Genomic DNA, 19,242 nt, shown 5'->3' with positions numbered 1-19,242 from the left:
AATCGAAATGCTTTTAGCAGTTTTTCTCCCTGAGGCCCAGAATCTGAGAAAAACGTATGTGAACAGCTTTAAACAGATTTTTTAGCTCTACTATAGGAATAAGGGAAATTTGGTATAAAGGTTTTTTATTTGTTTGGTCATGGTGCATAAGTAGAAGAAAAAATTTTTGAAATAGGTTAATTTTTGCATTTTGAGTTATGGTCGATTTTAAGTCAACGAATACTTGTCATACGTTTTTCTCGATACCTATGGGAAATAGAACCTTATGTCATAAGAGTTTTTTTCTCCTTTTGACAAGAGGAACTGAAATGGTCCTATGGAGTTTTCCTCTCAGAGTCACAGGAATCGAGAAAAACCTTGAAAAAACTTTTAATAATTTATTTTAGCTTTGCTATAGGAGTGAGAGATTTTTATCACTAAGCTTTTTTCTTTGTTCTGTCATTTTACATATGTAGAAGAAAAAATTTTTAAAATTGGTTCATTTTTGCATTTCGAGTTATGGTTCATTTTAAGTCAACGCACACTTGCCACACATTTTTCTCCGTTCCTATGGGAAATAGAACTTTATGTCATAAGAGTTTTTTTCTCCTTTTGACAAAAGGAACTGAAATGGTCCTATGCACTTTTCCTCTTAGAGTCACAGTAATCGAGAAAAACCTTGAAAAAACTTTTAATAATTTATTTTAGCTTTGCTATAGGAGTGAGAGATTTTTGTCATTAAGCTTTTTTCTTTGTTCTATGATTTTACATATGTAGAAGAAAAATTTTTTAAAATCTGTTAATTTTTGCAATTTGAGTTATGGTTGATTTTAAGTCAACGCACACTTTCCATACGTTTTTCTCGGTTCCTATGGGAAATAGAACTTTATGTCATAATAGTTTTTTTCTCCTTTTGACAAGAGGAGCCGAAATGGTCCTATGCACTTTTGCTCTTAGAGTCACAGGAATCGAAAAAAACCTTGAAAAAACTTTTAATAATTTATTTTAGCTTTGCTGTGGGAGTGAGAGATTTTTGTCATAAAGCTTTTTTCTTTGTTCTGTCATTTTACATATGTAGAAGAAAAAAATTTTGAAATCGGTTCATTTTTGCATTTTGAGTTATGAACGATTTTAAGTCAACGCACACTTGCCATACGTTTTTCTCCGTTTCTATGGGAAATAGAACTTTATGTCATAAGAGTTTTTTTCTCTTTTTGGCAAGAAGAATCGAAATGGTCCTATGCACTTTTGCTCTCAGAGTCACAGGAATCGAGAAAAACCTTGAAAAAACTTTTAATAATTTATTTTAGCTTTGCTGTGGGAGTGACAGATTTTTGTCATTAAGCTTTTTTCTTTGTTCTGTCATTTGACATACGTAGAAGAAAAAATTTTTGAAATCGGTTAATTTTTGCATTTTGAGTTATGGTTGATTTTAAGTCAACGCACACTTTCCATACATTTTTCTCAATTCCTATGGGAAATAGAACTTTTTGTCATAAGAGTTTTTTTCTCCTTTTGACAAGAGGAACTGAAACGGTCCTATGCACTTTTACTCTAAGAGTCACAGGAATCGAGAAAAACCGTGAAAAAACTTTTAATAATTTATTTTAGCTCTGCTGTAGAAATGAGAGATTTTTGTCATTAAGCTTTTTTCTTTGTTCTATGATTTTACATATGTAGAAGAAAAAATTTTTAAAATCGGTTCATTTTTGCATTTTGAGTTATGGTCGATTTTAAGTCAACGAACACTTGTCATACGTTTTTCTCAATACCTATGGGAAATAGAACCTTATGTCATAAGAGTTTTTTTTTCATTTTGACAAGAGGAACTGAAATGGTCCTATGCACTTTTGCTCTTAGAGTCACAGGAATCGAGAAAAACCTTGAAAAAAAATTTAATAATTTATTTTAGCTTTGCTATGGTAGTAAGAGATTTTTGTCATTAAGCTTTTTTCTTTGTTTTGTCATTTTACATATGTAGAAGAAAAAATTTTTGAAATCGGTTCATTTTTGCATTTTGAGTTATGGTCGATTTTAAGTCAACGAACACTTGTCATACGTTTTTCTCAATACCTATGGGAAATAGAACCTTATGTCATAAGAGTTTTTTTCTTCTTTTGACAAGAGGAACTGAAATGGTCCTATGCACTTTTCCTCTTAGAGTCACAGTAATCGAGAAAAACCTTGAAAAAACTTTTAATAATTTATTTTAGCTTTGCTGTGGAAGGGAGAGATTTTTGCCATTAAACTTTTTTCTTTGTTCTGTCATTTTACATATGTAAAAGAAAAAATTTTTGAAATCGGTTTATTTTTGCATTTTGAGTTATGGTCGATTTTAAGTAAACGCACACTTTCCATACATTTTTCTCAATTCCTATGGGAAATAGAACTTTTTGTCATAAGAGTTTTTTTCTCCTTTTAGCAAGAGAAACTGAAACGGTCCTATGGACTTTTTCTCTTAGAGTCACAGGAATCAAGAAAAACCTTAAAAAAACTTTTAATAATTTATTTTAACTCTGCTATAGAACTGAGAGATTTTTGTCATAAAGCTTTTTTCTTTGTTCTATCATTTTACACATGTAGAAGAAAAAAAATTTGAAATCGCTTAATTTTTGCATTTTGAGTTATGATTAGTCTTAGGTCAACGCACACTTTCCATACATTTTTCTCAATTCCTATGGCAAATAGAACTTTATGTCATAAGAGTTTTTTTCTCCTTTTAGCAAGAGAAACTGAAACGGTCCTACGCACTTTTACTCTAAGAGTCACAGGTATCGAGAAACACCTTGAAAAAGACCTTTAAGCATTGATTTTAGCTCTGCTATAAGAGTAAGAATTTTTTGTCATAAGAATTTTAAATTTGCTTTTACATTTTACACATAACAAAGAAAAATTTGTTGAAATTGGTTAATTTTTGCATTTTGAGTTATGGTTGATGTTGGGTGCACGTGAACTCTCCTACGGTTCCTCCATCTGCTATGGCAAACAGAACTTTATGTTATAAGACTTTTTTTATTATTTTTCGATGTTTTAAACAAGGACAAACGAATTTTAAAAAAATGTTCACAATCAAATTTTAGCCCTTCATTATGCGGCATAATCCCTACAATTTCCACACCCCCATAAGTTAATCAGAGCTTAAGACCCAAATCCCGGCGAATAAAAGCGATATTCATAAATATTCAAATTTGCTAATATTCAAGGTAGGAAAACGTCCAAACCGGAGACATTTCAGCATAAAATCGAATATGGAAAGCGGCACTTAAAGGTGAAAATTCCTCATCGACTTCCGCATGCAAGCATCATTTTCGATATGGATTTTAAATAGTTTCCTCAATCCGATCAAAAAAGGGTCAAGGAGGCCATTTTCGCGGTAATCTGTGGTGCCCTTATCGCCCCAATATACGGCGTGATAATAATATTTTAAAGGACATGTCACGTCCACTTCTCCCTCTAATAGCCAAATTGAAATTCCAAAATGACTTGCTTGGGACCACTTTCGTCCCTAATATGATGGATCATTTGGAGAAGAGGAATAGAGGAATATATATATAATAATATTTTGTTTGCATTTACATATTTCAAGTGCACAAAAATCAGATTTTCCAGGCCGGATGAATTATTTATGTTCCAGTTTAAAGTTTGGGATGACCTGCATGTCCCGGGGATACACGACGGATCTCCCGGACCGGATGGTTTTATTTGTTCGCTCGTCAAAAGAAACAATCTCTATGTACGTGAGATACGGACGGCGAAATAAGATGAATTTTATGGAAATTTTTCGCATCATAATGTCTACTGGATATCAAAAGGGTAAACATATTTTTTGTATTTTCGAAAAAAATTGTTTGTCCTTGCTTAGAACGTTGAAAAAGAAGAAAAAAAGTCTTATAACATATTGTTCTGTTTCCCATAGGAGACTGGGAAAACGTAGGGGAAGTTTGCGTGCACCCAAAGTCAATCATAACTCAAAATGTAAAAATTAACCGATTTTGAAAATTTTTTCTTCGATATGTTTAAAATGTAAGAACAAACATAAAAGCTTAGTGGCAAAAAACTCTTACTTTCATAGCAGAGCTAGAATCAGGCATTAAAGGTGTTTTTCAAGGATTTTCTCCATTCCTGTGAAGCTGAGAGCAAAACTGCATAGGACCATTTCGATTCAAATTATCAAAAGGAGAAAAAAACTCTTATAACATAAAGTTCAATTTTCCATAGGAACGGAGAAAAATGTATGGCAAGTGTTCGTTGACTTAAAATCAACCATAACTCAAAATGCAAAAATGAACCGATTTGAATAATTTTTTCTTCTACATATGTAAAATGACAGAACAAAGAAAAAAGTTTAATGGCAAAAATCTCTCACTCCCATAGCAAAGCTAAAATAAATTATTAAAAGTTTTTTCAAGGTTTTCCTCGATTCCTGTGACTCTGAGAGCAAAACTGCATAGGACCATTTCGATTCCTCTTATCAAAAGGAGAAAAAAACTCTTATAACATAAAGCTCTATTTGCCATAGGAATGGAGAAAAACGTATGACAAGTGTGCGTTGCCTTAAAATCAACCATAACTCAAAATGCAAAAATGAACCGATTTCAAAAATATTTTCTTTGTTATGTGTAAAATGTAAAGGCAAACATAAAATTCCTATGACAAAAAACTCTTACTCTTATAGCAGAGCTAATATCAATGTTTAGAGGTCTTTTTCAAGGTTTTTCTCGATTCCTGTGACTCTGAGAGCAAAACTGCATAGGACTATTTCGATTCCTTTTGTCAAAGGGAGAAAAAAACTCTTATAACATAGAGCTCTATTTGCCATAGGAATGGAGAAAAACGTACAGCAAGTGTGCGTTGCCTTAAAAGTAACCATAACTCAAAATGCAAAAATGAACCGATTTAAATAATTTTTTCTTCTACATATGTAAAATGACAGAACAAAGAAAAAAGTTTAATGGCAAAAATCTCTCACTCCCATAGCAAAGCTAAAATAAATTATTAAAAGTTTTTTCAAGGTTTTTCTCGTTTCCTGTGACTCTGAGCGCAAAACTGCATAGGACCATTTCGGTTCCTCTTGTCAAAAGGAGAAAAAAACTCTTATAACATAAATCTCTATTTGCCATAGGAATGAAGAAAAACGTACGGCAAGTGTGCGTTGACTTAAAATCAACCATAACTCAAAATGCAAAAATGAACCGATTTCAAAAATTTTTTCTTCCACTTATGCAAAATGTCGAAACAAACGTGAAACCTTAATGAGAAAAATGTATTGACCAAATACTAGAGCCACAAAAACGATTCAAAGCCATATTTACCCCTTTTTCAAGGTTTTCCTCGTTTCCCGTGACTCTGAGAGCAAAACTGCATAGGACCATTTCGATTCCTCTTGTCAAAAGGAGAAAAAAACTCTTATAACATAAAGCTCTATTTGCCATAGGAATGGAGAAAAACGTACAGCAAGTGTGCGTTGACTTAAAAGTAACCATAACTCAAAATGCAAAAATAAACCGATTTCAAAAATTTTTTCTTCCACATATGCAAAATGTCGAAACAAACGTGAAAGCTTAATAACAAAAATGTATTTACCAAATACTAGAGCCCCAAAAACGATTCAAAGCCATATTTACCCCTTTTTCAAGGTTTTTCTCGTTTCCCGTGACTCTGAGAGCAAAACTGCATAGAACCATTTCGATTTCTCTTGTCACAAGGAGAAAAAAACTCTTATAACATAAATCTCTACTTGCCATAGGAATGGAGAAAAACGTACAGCAAGTTTGCGTTGACTTAAAATCAACCATAACTCAAAATGCAAAAATGAACCGATTTCAAAAATTTTTTCTTCCACTTATGCAAAATCTCGAAACAAACGTGAAACCTTAATGAGAAAAATCTATTGACCAAATACTAGAGCCACAAAAACGATTCAAAGCCATATTTACCCCTTTTTCAACGTTTTTCTCGTTTCCTGTGACTCTGAGGGCAAAACTGCATAGGACCATTTCGGTTCCTCTTGTCAAAAGGAGAAAAAAGCTCTTATAACAATTAGTTCAATTTCCCATAGCAACACGGGAAAATGTACAAAAAGTTTTTATTCACCTAAAAATCGACCATAACTCAAATAGAAAAAAAAGGCGGATTTTAAAAAACCTTTTTCCCATATATGCGAAATAAGAAAACTAACCTAAAACCTCCTGCTACATTCTCAGTGTAAGAATCCTAACGCTCCGTGATATCAAAGCAACAGCAAAGCGTTCAGATTCTAAAACCGATCATGCGCACCACCTTAGTACTTAATACATAATATACAGGGAGGAACATAAAAAACAAACCAGTGGTGATAACTTCGTTTATTTAATTTTAGAATTTCAGTTACAGGGGCGTGACAAAAAATTGACTATCTGATATTATAAATTATTATCGATAGAGACTTTTTTTTTGTTTTTGGTGAAGGCCATTAAAGTTCTTATTGTGAAGGAAATTCGTTACGACATACTAAAGACTAAATCGGAAGTATTATGTGACTAAAAACATCTTAAATTTACAATATCTAGTGCCAAAACCATATTTAAATAAATTGACTAGTTATATATATATTTTGAGCCTCTTAAATCAAGCCTATATCTATATAGTGAAATCACAATTCCTATTTATAGTCTATGATATAGTCATAATAATGTGATTAATAGTAAGCTTAAACTGTATAAAGTGTAGAAAATTAATTATAAGTGATCGTAGCCAGTATAGGTCATGCTTCAGGGGGGCGATTTTGCGCGGTACCAACTGTCAATTATGACGTCACGGAAACAAAAAAATGTGTCAACGTGACAGCTGTCAACACAAAACCACCTTTCCCTTCAAAACACAGCAACTAATTAATATTAAAAAAAAAAAACATAATCTTACTACCCTAATCTCAATAATATGTATGTTTAGAAGAACAATAATTTAGAATATATTTTTGTGAGGAATTTAATCCCACCCTTAAAGGGTGTCCCCCCCCCTCCCTCCCCCCCGGGCTCAATTCAGACACGTCAAAATTACAGTTTGACACGTCAAAATTACAGTTTCCTTCATTATCATCGGCGCGAGGAGTTGTTTCAGTTGGCCGCCGCCTGAGCGCCTCCGAGTAGTAGCGTGAGGAGGAGGAGGAGGAGCGGGGCGAGCAGTGGATGCGCGGAGTTGCATGCGTCCTCCGTACAACAGAACGTTCTCGAGTTCCAATCCCAATTATCTGAAATTAAATTAATTTAAATGAATAAATGCTATTTTCGGAAATGTCACGTGCAACTTTTATCCGATCGATATTGGGGGTATGCGCCCCGGGGGTTTATTAATATTTCATTTATTCGCGTTGAGTGAGGTTTTAGTTGAAACTCTGTTTAATATTTACGGCGATCGGGACGGGGAATTTCGAAATACACATAAGAGATCACGGTTGCAAAATGATCAAGGAAGCCATGGAATTCATTATGAATCTACAAATTACGTCAAGGCGTCACTTGACAGTTTCAAGTTTCGGAAAATGACGTCACACTTATATACAAAACAAAATGGCCGCGCGTATTAAGTATCCACGAAAGAAAATGATTATTCTTGTAATAGATCAAGGGTGCCATGAAATTCCTTACAGATAATGACGTCACTGCTCCTCTTGTTTTCAATGTCAAAATGACGTCATCGAAAAAACATTTTTGGTCTTATGGTGGATCAAGGGTGCTATGGAATTCTTTATGTATATACAGGAAGTGACGTCACTGCTTCACTTGACAGTTTCAAAAGGGCGCCATCTTGGAACAAAATTATTCAAAAAATTGATCGAAGTGTACTACGGAAGAATTCCGGAAAATGACGTCTCTGCTCCATTGTATTTGACAGTTGACAGGTTCAAAATGATCAAGTGTGCCATGGCATCTATGATGATTATACGAAAAAATGACGTCACGGCTTCACAGTTGACAGTGTCAAAATGGCGCCATCTTGAAAAAAAAATGGTAATCTTATTATGGCGGATCAACTGTGCTATGGACACAATTCCGAAAAATGACGTCACGACTTGTATACAAAACAAGATGGCCGCCTATTATTTACTGATGGAGAAAAAATTAATTCTTTTGTAACGGATCAAGGGTGCCATGGAATTTCTTATGAATATACAGGCAGTGACGTCACTGCTTCACTTGTCAGTTTCAAAGGGGCGCCATCTTTGAACAAAATTATTCAAAAAAATGAACAAAGTGTACTACGGAAAATGACGTCTCAGCTCCATTATATTTGACAGTTGACAGGTTCAAAATGATCAAGTGTGCCATGGAATCTATGATGATTATACGAAGAAATGACGTCACGGCTTCACAGTTGACAGTGTCAAAATGGCGCCATCTTGGAAAAAAAAATGGTAATCTTATTATGGCGGATCAAGTGTGCTATGGTCACAATTCCGAAAAACGACGTCACGACTTGTATACAAAACAAGATGGCCGCCTATTATTTACTGATGGAGAAAAAATTAATTTTTTTGTAACGGATCAAGGGTGCCATGGAATTTCTTATGAATATACAGGAAGTGACGTCACTGCTTCACTTGACAGTTTCAAAAGGGCGCCATCTTGGAACAAAATTATTCAAAAAAATGAACGAAGTGTACTACGGAAAATGACGTCTCAGCTCCATTGTATTTGACAGTTGACAGGTACAAAATGATCAAGTGTGCCATGGAATCTATGATGATTATACGAAAAAATTACGTCACGTCTTCAAAGTTGACAGTGTCAAAATGGCGCCATCTTGGAAAAAAAATGGTAATCTTATTATGGCGGATCAAGTGTGCTATGGACACAATTTCGAAAAACTACGTCACAATTTGTATACAAAACAAGATGGCCGCCTATTATTTACTGATGGAGAAAAAATTAATTTTTTTGTAACGGATCAAGGGTGCCATGGAATTTCTTATGAATATACAGGAAGTGACGTCACTGCTTCACTTGACAGTTTCAAAAGGGCGCCATCTTGGAACAAAATTATTCAAAAAAATGAACGAAGTGTACTACGGAAAATGACGTCTCAGCTCCATTGTATTTGACAGTTGACAGGTACAAAATGATCAAGTGTGCCACGGAATCTATGATGATTATACGAAGAAATGACGTCACGGCTTCACAGTTGACAGTGTCAAAATGGCGCCATCTTGGAAAAAAAATGGTAATCTTATTATGGCAGATCAAGTGTGCTATGGACACAACTTCGAAAAATGACGTCACGATTTATATACAAAACAAGATGGCCGCCTATTATTTACTGATGGAGAAAAAATTAATTCTTTTGTAACGGATCAAGGGTGCCATGGAATCCGTGACAATTTCACAGAAAATGACGTCATTGTTGGCATACAAAACAAAATGGCGACATATACATTCCTGTTTTTTTGACATTTGACATTGACAGTTTCAATCTATGAGCGCCATCTTGAACAAGATGGTCTCCTTGTGATGCATCGAGGGTGCCATGGCATTCCTTATGAATACACAATAAATGACGTCACTTTGTTGACAGTTGACATTTTCAAAAATGGCGCCATGTTGGTAAAACATTATTGGTCTTATGATGAATCAAGGGTGCCTAGGGTCATATATTTGGAAAATGACGTCACGGCTTGCATACAAAATAAAATTATCATTGAAAAACAAATAATTCTTTTGTAATGGATCAAGGGTGCCATGAACTTCTTTTTGAACAAACAGGAAATGACGTCACTGCTCCACTTGACAGTTTCAAAAATGGCGCCATCTAACTGATTAATGATTAAACTAACGAACTAAATTTTCATCAAAAAAATCGTTCAAAAATGGATTAAAGGTGCTAGAGAATAATACAGAAAAAATGACGTCACTGCTCCATTTTTTGACAGTTGACAGTTTTAAAACGGCGCCATCTTGGAACAATGAAAATATTGGTATTATGCTGGCCACTCTCTAGCATATCATGCTTTTTGTTTCATAAGAATATTCCCAGTAGTTTTCGAGTTTTTGGACTTTGAAGCGGGTGGTCACCTTTGTTGGTCGTCACCACTTTAAATGGCCGATAATTCCAAAACTGTTGCCTTGACTAGTTTGGACTCTTAACAACATTTCTCAAGAACATTCTGAAGAATATTATGCTTTTTGTTTCGTGAGAATATTCCCAGTAGTTTCCGAGTTCTTGGACTTTGAAGCGAGTAGTCACTTTGAAATTAAAACATTCTTTTCGGGCATCACTACCTTAAATGGCCGATAATTCCGAAATTGTTGCCTGGACTTGTTTGGACCTTGAACAACATTTCTTAAGTACACTCTCAAGAATATCGTGCTGTTCATTTCACGAGAATATTCCCAGCAGTTTTCGTGTTTTTGGACTATGAAGCGACTGGTCACCTTTATTGGTCATTACCACTTTAAATGGCCGATAATTCCGAAACTGTTCCCTAGACTAGCTTGGACTATTAACAACATTTTTTAAAAACATTCTGAAGAATATTATCCTTTTTATTTCACGAGAATATTCCCAGTAGTTTTCGAGTTTTTGGGCTTTGAAGCCTGTGGTCACTTTGAAGTTAAAAGCCATTAGTCTTATTAGTCCACTAAAACTCAAATTACTCAAAAACCCCTAAAGACAAAATTATGAAATAAATTGCGTTGGATTATGAAAAGTGTGCCCTACAAATTCCCTTTAGGGTCCAAAGCAATTGCACCAACACTTTTTATGTTTCAGACTCTCAAAGAAAAAAAAAATTTTTTGGACCTCTCTCCGGTTATTGGCTGATAACTCCTGAGGAGTACCTCGGGCAAAAAAAAACATTGATACACTTTTTAATAAGGATTAAATATCCTTTAATTTGAGACTAGTAAAAGGTTTGAAGCTCCAATAGATCCCGAGATATAAGGGTTTAAAAATGAATAATTATTCCAAAAAAATGTCGCTTAATAAAAAAATTAAGTAATTTATTTCCGGGATAATATGAGTTTCAGTTAACAGGAGATGGGGGGCTAGGGATGATTTAATAGCAAATGACGTCACAAAAAAACAAAATGGCGGACGCATTGAACGAACAAAAAAACCCTAGAAGAAAACCCCCTGCAGAAACCGGATATACACTAACGTAGTTTTAATTTTTAATCGATTCCTACGGTCCAGGAGTGTTCCTCGCATTCCCGTAGGAAACTTAATTAAAACAATTTAGGAATTCTTACACGTTTCCTTGTACATTCGCTCCTAGGGAAACTGTCCGTTTTAAACCCTCCCTGAAGGAAAGAAGGGTGGGGGAGGGGAGGATAGGAATTAAATTAATTAATTAATTAATTAATTTAAACAAAAAAGCGCGATAAACGCCCACTTTGAAAACTCACTTTTGTCAAAAACAAAACGCTAAAACTCAATTAAGAAGTTCACAAGGAAACTTCCCGATCCTTGATACGTATGGATAATGACGACAAAACTTTCGAACCCATTTTCTATAATAATCGTTCCCTCAAAACTCAAGGGTGTAAAACTCAAAAATTGCCTCCTAATTTATCCTAGGGCCCCATTTAAAATAGCAAAACGTCCCTTTTCTGTAAAATATCTCCCAAAGGCGACTCATCGTCTTATAATCCCTTATTAGATTCTCGAGTAATTTTCTTTTAAAATTAAGCCCTCAAATTAATCTCGTTTTGGCCCAGTTTAAAGAGGAAACTCTCCTCGCTCGGATAATAATTAGGTTTACTTTATCCCCCTTTACCCTCCCGCACTCCTATGAAAAAATAAATCGTGTTTTCTGGATAATATCCAGGTGGTGTTTGAGGCACGTGCCTCAATCTTTATCGGGATAAAACTGGTTTTAACGAGGGATTTCTGGGTGGTCCTGGATGTCTGGAAAGTGGAACTGATTCTTTTTTTAATGATTTATCAAAGATTTATCCGGGATTCGCGTGTGCCAGGAGCAGCAGCTCGTATTCTCATTAGTCTGAGGGTGGAGTTCCAACCACCCTCTGACTAATGGGGGAGGTTTTTCATTTTGATTATTTGTTGGTTCTTTCCTATGGGAACTAATGACTTTTGTTGTAGAGAGCGAAAAACCATTTTTAAGCTCTGAAACTTTAATGTTGGAATTTTGGCTGAGAACAACGAAAAATGCCTTTTTTATGCATTTTTGGAAAAAATGTGTAGGATACTTTTCGGTTTGGGCTTAAAGGTATAATCAATTGCAAAAATAAAAATTTGAAAATTTCCCATAGATTTTGAGAAAATTGCGTTTTTTGGATTTTAATTTTTTCCAGTTTTCTCCCACTGTATGAGAAATCAATTCAAAATTTCTTTTTCTAAGGATAGCCCTTAATATTCCAAACAACTTTTATATAAACTAAATTTTCATTGGACCCATAGATTTTTTAATAAAAAATATAAATGATTTGTTTGAAACATTTCATAGGGTCTTATAAAAATTGCACTATTTAATTTTTTCCTGGCTTTTCTATGAGAAATGGAGAGTTTTCTTATAAGACTTTTTTCATCACCTCTATATGGTCAATTTATGTAAAAAAAAAAATTTGGATTTGGCAAATTTTTAAAAATCCTCAAATCTTCCAGTTTTGGCCAAAACCCAAAAAATGCCAATAACTTCTTTTTTATTAGTTTTTCGAAAAAATGTGTAAAATACTTTTATTACGGCATTCAAAGTGAGCATCCATTGCAAAAGTAAAAACTTCACATTTTCCCATAGATTTTGAGAAAATCAGCTTTTTTGAATTTTAATTTTTTCCAGTTTTCTCCCACTGTATGGGAAATAAATTCAAAATTTCTTTTCCTGAGGATAGCCCTTATAATTCCAAACAACTTTTATATAAACTAAATTTTCATTGGACCCATAGATTTTTTAATAAAAAATATAAATGATTTGTTTGAAACATTTCATAGGGTCTTATGAAAATTGCACTATTTAATTTTTTCCTGGCTTTTCTGTGGGAGATGGAGAGTTTTCTTATAAGACTTTTTTCATCACCTCTTTATGGCCAATTTATGTAAAAAAAAAAAATTTGGATTTGGCAAATTTTTAAAAATCCACAAATTTTCCAGCCAGTTTTGGTCAAAAACCAAAAAAATTCCAATAACTTATTTTTTATTAGTTTTTCGAAAAAATGTGTAAAATACTTTTATTACCGCATTTAAAGTGAGCATCCATTGCAAAAATAAAAACTTCAATTTTTCCCATAGATTTTGAAAAAATCGCTTTTTTTGGATTTTAATTTTTTCCAGTTTTCTCCCACTGTATGGGAAATAAATTCAAAATTTGTTTTCCTGAGGATAGCCCTTATGATTGCAAACAATTTTTATATAAACTAAATTTTCATTGGACCCACAGATTTTTTAATAAAAAATATAAATGATTTGTTTGAAGCATTTCATAGGGTCTTATGAAAATTGCACTAATTAATTTTTTCCTGGCTTTCCTATGGGAAATAGAGAGTTTTCTTATAAGACTTTTTTCATCAACTTTTCATGGTCAATTTATGTAAAAAAAAAATTTTGGATTCTCAAATTTTTAAAAATCCACATTTTTCCAGCCAGTTTTGGTCAAAAACCAAAAAAATTCCAATAACTTATTTTTTATTAGTTTTTCGAAAAAATGCATAAAATACTTTTATTACGGCATTTAAAGTGAGCATCCATTGCAAAAATAAAAACTTCAAATTCTCTCATAGATTTTGAAAAAATCGCTTTTTTTGGATTTTAGTTTTTTCCAGTTTTCTCCCACTGTATGGGAAATAAATTCAAAATTTCTTTTCCTGAGGATAGCCCTTATAATTCCAAACAACTTTTATATAAGCTAAATTTTCATTGGATTCATAGATTTTTTAATAAAAAATATAAATTATTTGTTGGAAACATTTCATAGGGTCTTATGAGAATTACACTATTTAATTTTTTCCTGGCTTTCCTATGGGAAATAGAGAGTTTTTTTATAAGACTTTTTTCATCACCTCTTCATGGTCAATTTATATGAAAAAAATTATTGGATTTGGCAAATTTTTAAAAATCCTCAAATTTTCCAGCCAGTTTTGGTCAAAAACCAAAAAAATGCCAATAACTTCTTTTTTCTTAGTTTTTAGAAAAAATGTGTAAAATACTTTTATTACGGAATTTAAAGTGAGCATCCACTGCAAAAATAAAAACGTCAAATTTTCTTATAGATTTTGAGAAAATTGCGTTTTTTGGATTTTCATTTTTTCCAGTTTTCTCCCACTGTATGGGAAATAAATTCAAAATTTCTTTTTCTAACAATAGCCCTAATAATTCTAAACAACTTTTATATAAACTAAATTTTCATTGGACCCATAGATTTTTTAATAAAAAGCATAAATGATTTGTTTGAAACATTTCATAGGGTCTTATGAAAATTGCACTAATTAATTTTTTCCTGGCTTTTCTATGGGAGATGGAGAGTTTTCTTATAAGACTTTTTTGATCACCTCTTTATGGTCAATTTATGTAAAAAAAAATTTTTGGATTTGGCAAACTTAAAAATTCTCAAATTTTCCGGCCAGTTTTGGTCAAAAACCAAAAAAATGCCAATAACTTCTTTTTTATTAGTTTTTAGAAAAAATGTGTAAAATACTTTTATTACGGCATTTAAAGTGAGCATCCATTGCAAAAATAAAAACGTCAAATTTTACCATAGATTTTGAGAAAATTGCGTTTTTTGGATTTTAATTTTTTCCAGTTTTCTCCCACTGTATGGGAAATAAATTCAAAATTTCTTTTTCTAACAATAGCCCTAATAATTCCAAACAACTTTTATATAAACTAAATTTTCATTGGACCCATAGATTTTTTAATAAAAAGCATAAATGATTTGTTTGAAACATTTCATAGGGTCTTATGAAAATTACACTATTTAATTTTTTCCTGGCTTTTCTATGGGAAATGGAGAGTTTTCTTATAAGACTTTTTTCATCACCTCTTCATGGTCAATTTATATAAAAAAAATTTTTGGATTTGGCAAATTTTTAAAAATCCTCAAATTTTCCAGCCAGTTTTGGCCAAAAAGCAAAAAAATGCCAATAGCTTCTTTAGTATTAATTTTTCGAAAAAATCTATAAAGTACTTTTATTACGACATTCAAAGTGAGCATCCATTGCAAAAATAAAAACTTCAAATTTTCCTATAGATTTTGAGAAAATCACTTTTTTTGAATTTTAATTTTTTCCGATTTTTCTCCCACTGTATGGGAAATAAATTCAAATTTTCTTTTTCTCAGAATAGCCCTTAAAATTCCAAACAACTTTTATATAAACTAAATTTTCATTGGACCCATAGATTTTTTAATAAAAAATATAAATGATTTGTTTGAAACATTTCATAGGGTCTTATGAAAATTGCACTAATTAATTTTTTCCTGGCTTTCCTATGGGAAATGGAGAGTTTTCTTATAAGAGTTTTTTCATCACCTCTTTATGGCCAATTTATGTAAAAAAAAAATTTTGGATTTGGCAAATTTTTAAAAATCCTCAAATCTTCCAGTTTTGGCCAAAACCCAAAAAATGCCAATAACTTCTTTTTTACTAGTTTTTCGAAAAAATGTGTAAAATACTTTTATTACGGCATTTAAAGTGAGCATCCATTACAAAAATAAAAACTTCAAATTTTTTCATAGATTTTGAGAAAATTGCCTTTTTTGAATTTTAATTTTTTCCGGTTTTCTCCCACTGTATGGGAAATAAATTCAAAATTTCTTTTCCTGAGGATAGCCCTTATGATTGCAAACAATTTTTATATAAACCAAATTTTGATAGGACCCATAGATTTTTTATAAAAAAATTAGAAAGTGAGTGAAAAATTCCATAGGGTCTTATGGGCATTTCACTTCTTTATTTTTTCTAGGCTTTCCTATAGGAAATAGAGACTTTTGTCATAAGGCTTTTTTAATCACCTCTTCATGATTAATTTATGTGAAAAAAAATTTTGGATTTGGCAAACTTTTAAAAATCCTCAAATCTTCCAGTTTTGGCCAAAAACCAAAAAATGCCAATAACTTCTTTTTTATTAGTTTTCCAAAAAAATATGTAAAACACTTTTATTACCGCATTTAAAGTGAGCATCCATTGCAAAAATAAAAACTTCAATTTTTCCCATAGATTTTGAGAAAATTGCGTTTTTTGGATTTTAATTTTGTCCAGTTTTCTCCCACTGTATGAGAAATCAATTCAAAATTTCTTTTCCTGAGGATAGCCCTTATGATTGCAAACAATTTTTATATAAACTAAATTTTCATTGGACCCATAGATTTTTTAATAAAAAATATAAATGATTTGTTTGAAACATTTCATAGGGTCTTATGAAAATTGCACTAATTAATTTTTTCCTGGCTTTCCTATGGGAAATGGAGAGTTTTCTTATAAGAATTTTTTTATCACCTCTTTATGGCCAATTTATGAAAAAAAAATTTTTGGATTCGGCCAACTTTAAAAAATTCTCAAATTTTCCAGCCAGTTTTGGCCAAAAACCAAAAAAATGACTGATGAACTTCTTTTTTATCAGTTTTTCGAAAAAATATGTAAAACACTTTTATTACCGCATTTAAAGTGAGCATCCATTGCAAAAATAAAAACTTCAATTTTTCCCATAGATTTTGAAAAAATCGCTTTTTTTGGATTTTAGTTTTTTCCGGTTTTCTCCCACTGTATGGGAAATAAATTCAAAATTTCTTTTCCTGCGGATAGCCCTTATGATTGCAAACAATTTTTATATAAACCAAATTTTGATAGGACCCATAGATTTTTTATAAAAAAATTAGAAAGTGAGTGAAAAATTCCATAGGGTCTTATGGGCATTTCACTTCTTTATTTTTTCTAGGCTTTCCTATAGGAAATAGAGACTTTTGTCATAAGGCTTTTTTAATCACCTTTTCATGATTAATTTATGTGAAAAAAAATTTTGGATTTGGCAAACTTTTAAAAATCCTCAAATCTTCCAGTTTTGGCCAAAAACCAAAAAATGCCAATAACTTCTTTTTTATTAGTTTTTCAAAAAAATATGTAAAACACTTTTATTACCGCATTTAAAGTGAGCATCCATTGCAAAAATAAAAATTTCAAATTTTCTTATAGATTTTGAGAAAATCGCTTTTTTTTGGATTTTCGTTTTTTCCAGTTTTCTCCCACTGTACGGAAAATAAATTCAAATTTTCTCTTTCTCAGAATAGCCCTTATAATTCCAAACAACTTTTATATAAACTAAATTTTCATCGGACCCATAGATTTTTTAATAAAAAATATAAATAATGATTTGTTTAAAACATTTCATAGGGTCTTATGAAAATTGCACTATTTAATTTTTTCCTGGCTTTCCTATGGGAAATGGAGAGTTTTCTTATAAGACTTTTTTCATCACCTCTTCATGGTCAATTTATGTAAAAAAAATTTTTTGGATTTGGCAAACTTAAAAATTCTCTAATTTTCCGGCCAGTTTTGGCCAAAAAGCGAAAAAATGCCAATAGCTTCTTTAGTATTAATTTTTCGAAAAAATCTATTAAGTACTTTTATTACGGCATTCAAAGTGAGCATCCATTGCAAAAATAAAAACGTCAAATTTTACCATAGATTTTGAGAAAATTGCGTTTTTTGGATTTTATTTTTTTTTACAGTTTTCTCCCACTGTATGAGAAATCAATTCAAAATTTCTTTTTCTAAGGATAGCCCTTATAATTCCAAACAACTTTTATATAAACCATATTTTCATTGGACCCATAGATTTTTTAATAAAAATATAAATGATTTGTTTGAAACATTTCATAGGGTCTTATGAAAATTGCACTAATTAATTTTTTCCTGGCTTTTCTGTGGGAAATGGAGAGTTTTCATATAAGACTTTTTTGATCACCTCTTTATGGTCAATTTATGTAAAAAAAAATTTTTGGATTTTGCAAATTTTTAAAAATCCTCAAATTTTCCAGCCAGTTTTGGTCAAAAACCAAAAAAATGCCAATAACTTCTTTTTTATTAGTTTTTAGAAAAAATGTGTAAAATACTTTTATTACGGCATTTAAAGTGAGCATCCATTGCAAAAATAAAAACGTGAAATTTTACCATAGATTTTGAGAAAATCGCCTTTTTTGGATTTTCATTTTTTTCGGTTTTCTCCCACTGTATGGGAAATAAATTCAATATTTATTTTCCTGAGGATAGCCCTTATGATTGCAAACAACTTTTATATAAACTAAATTTTTATTGGACCTATAGATTTTTTAATAAAAATATAAATGATTTGTTTCAAACATTTCATAGGGTCTTATGAAAATTGTACTATTTAATTTTTTCCTGGCTTTCCTATGGGAAATGGAGAGTTTTCTTATAAGACTTTTTTAATCACCTCTTCATGATTAATTTATGTAGAAAAAATTTTTTTATTCGGCAAACTTTTAAGATATTATCGATTTTTTCAGAAAAAAAAATTTTTCAACTTCCAAGACAAATTTCTTCAATTTTAATTTTTTTTCTGGAAAAACCCTGAAATAGGTGTCTAATGATTTTATAAGAGGAATCTATGCTCCAAGTTTCAAGGCTCTATCTTACTTAGTTGAAGAGATACGAACATTTTGTCCCTAAGATTTCAACGATTTTATCATCTCTCCTAAAAAGGGTCCTCAACTCCTTTACAGTCAATTTCTGCAAAAAATCCATAAAAAACTTTTCAATTCCAACTTAAATTGAGCACCCATTACGAAAACGAAAAACCAAAAATTTCTCACACCCCCTTTCCAATCAAGAAATTCCTCCCACTATATATTAAAAAAAAAAAACAATATCCGGCTTTCACTCTTCAAAATTGCAATTGACCCTTATTCCAGGAGTGGAAACACCATCTCCAGCCGTAATTTAATGCATGACAAGGAACAAGGGATGATGGATGAACCGAAATGTCACGCCAAGTGGCCGCATATACACCCAAACGTTTGTCTATTAATATTCATCCCTTTTTGGGGACACCGCTGTCAGTAAATGGAGCAAAAGAAAGCGACACATTGAGCCCTTGTATATGTATTTAAAACACCCTGTACCAAGCAATTTAACAAAAGAGGCTTCGTGAATCCTTAGGGATGGATCACTGTATTAATTTGATCTTGAAGTGTGGAATTTTCAATATATTACCCAAATTGTTTTTCTTTTAAGGGTGCACCCTCAATATCGAGAGTTTCATAAAAAATTCACGCAGGTAAAGAGCTCTCGTTTATCACCGTCGCGAGTAACCATTTTTTCT

General features: G+C 32.0%; 1 protein-coding gene across 3 annotated transcripts in view; it reads right to left on the bottom strand.

Moving 5' to 3' along the window:
- Positions 1–6,308: 6,308 nt before the first annotated feature.
- Positions 6,309–19,242, bottom strand: part of LOC126746327 (uncharacterized) — a 45,122-nt gene continuing 32,188 nt past the window's right edge. The window contains exon 3 of one of the 3 annotated variants that reach the window (XM_050454527.1): positions 6,309–7,207. In XM_050454527.1, coding sequence (XP_050310484.1) covers positions 7,074–7,207 — 134 coding nt within the window. In that variant the 3' untranslated portion in view covers positions 6,309–7,073. The remainder of the gene's footprint in view (positions 7,208–19,242) is intronic. The other 2 variants (XM_050454526.1, XM_050454525.1) reach the window with 2 other exon arrangements.

Source organism: Anthonomus grandis, chromosome 17 (assembly GCF_022605725.1).
Source record: "Anthonomus grandis grandis chromosome 17, icAntGran1.3, whole genome shotgun sequence".
Taxonomy (NCBI): domain Eukaryota; kingdom Metazoa; phylum Arthropoda; class Insecta; order Coleoptera; family Curculionidae; genus Anthonomus; species Anthonomus grandis.
The sequence above is the reverse complement of the archived record's forward strand: the minus strand, read 5'-3'. Positions and strand labels throughout refer to the sequence as shown.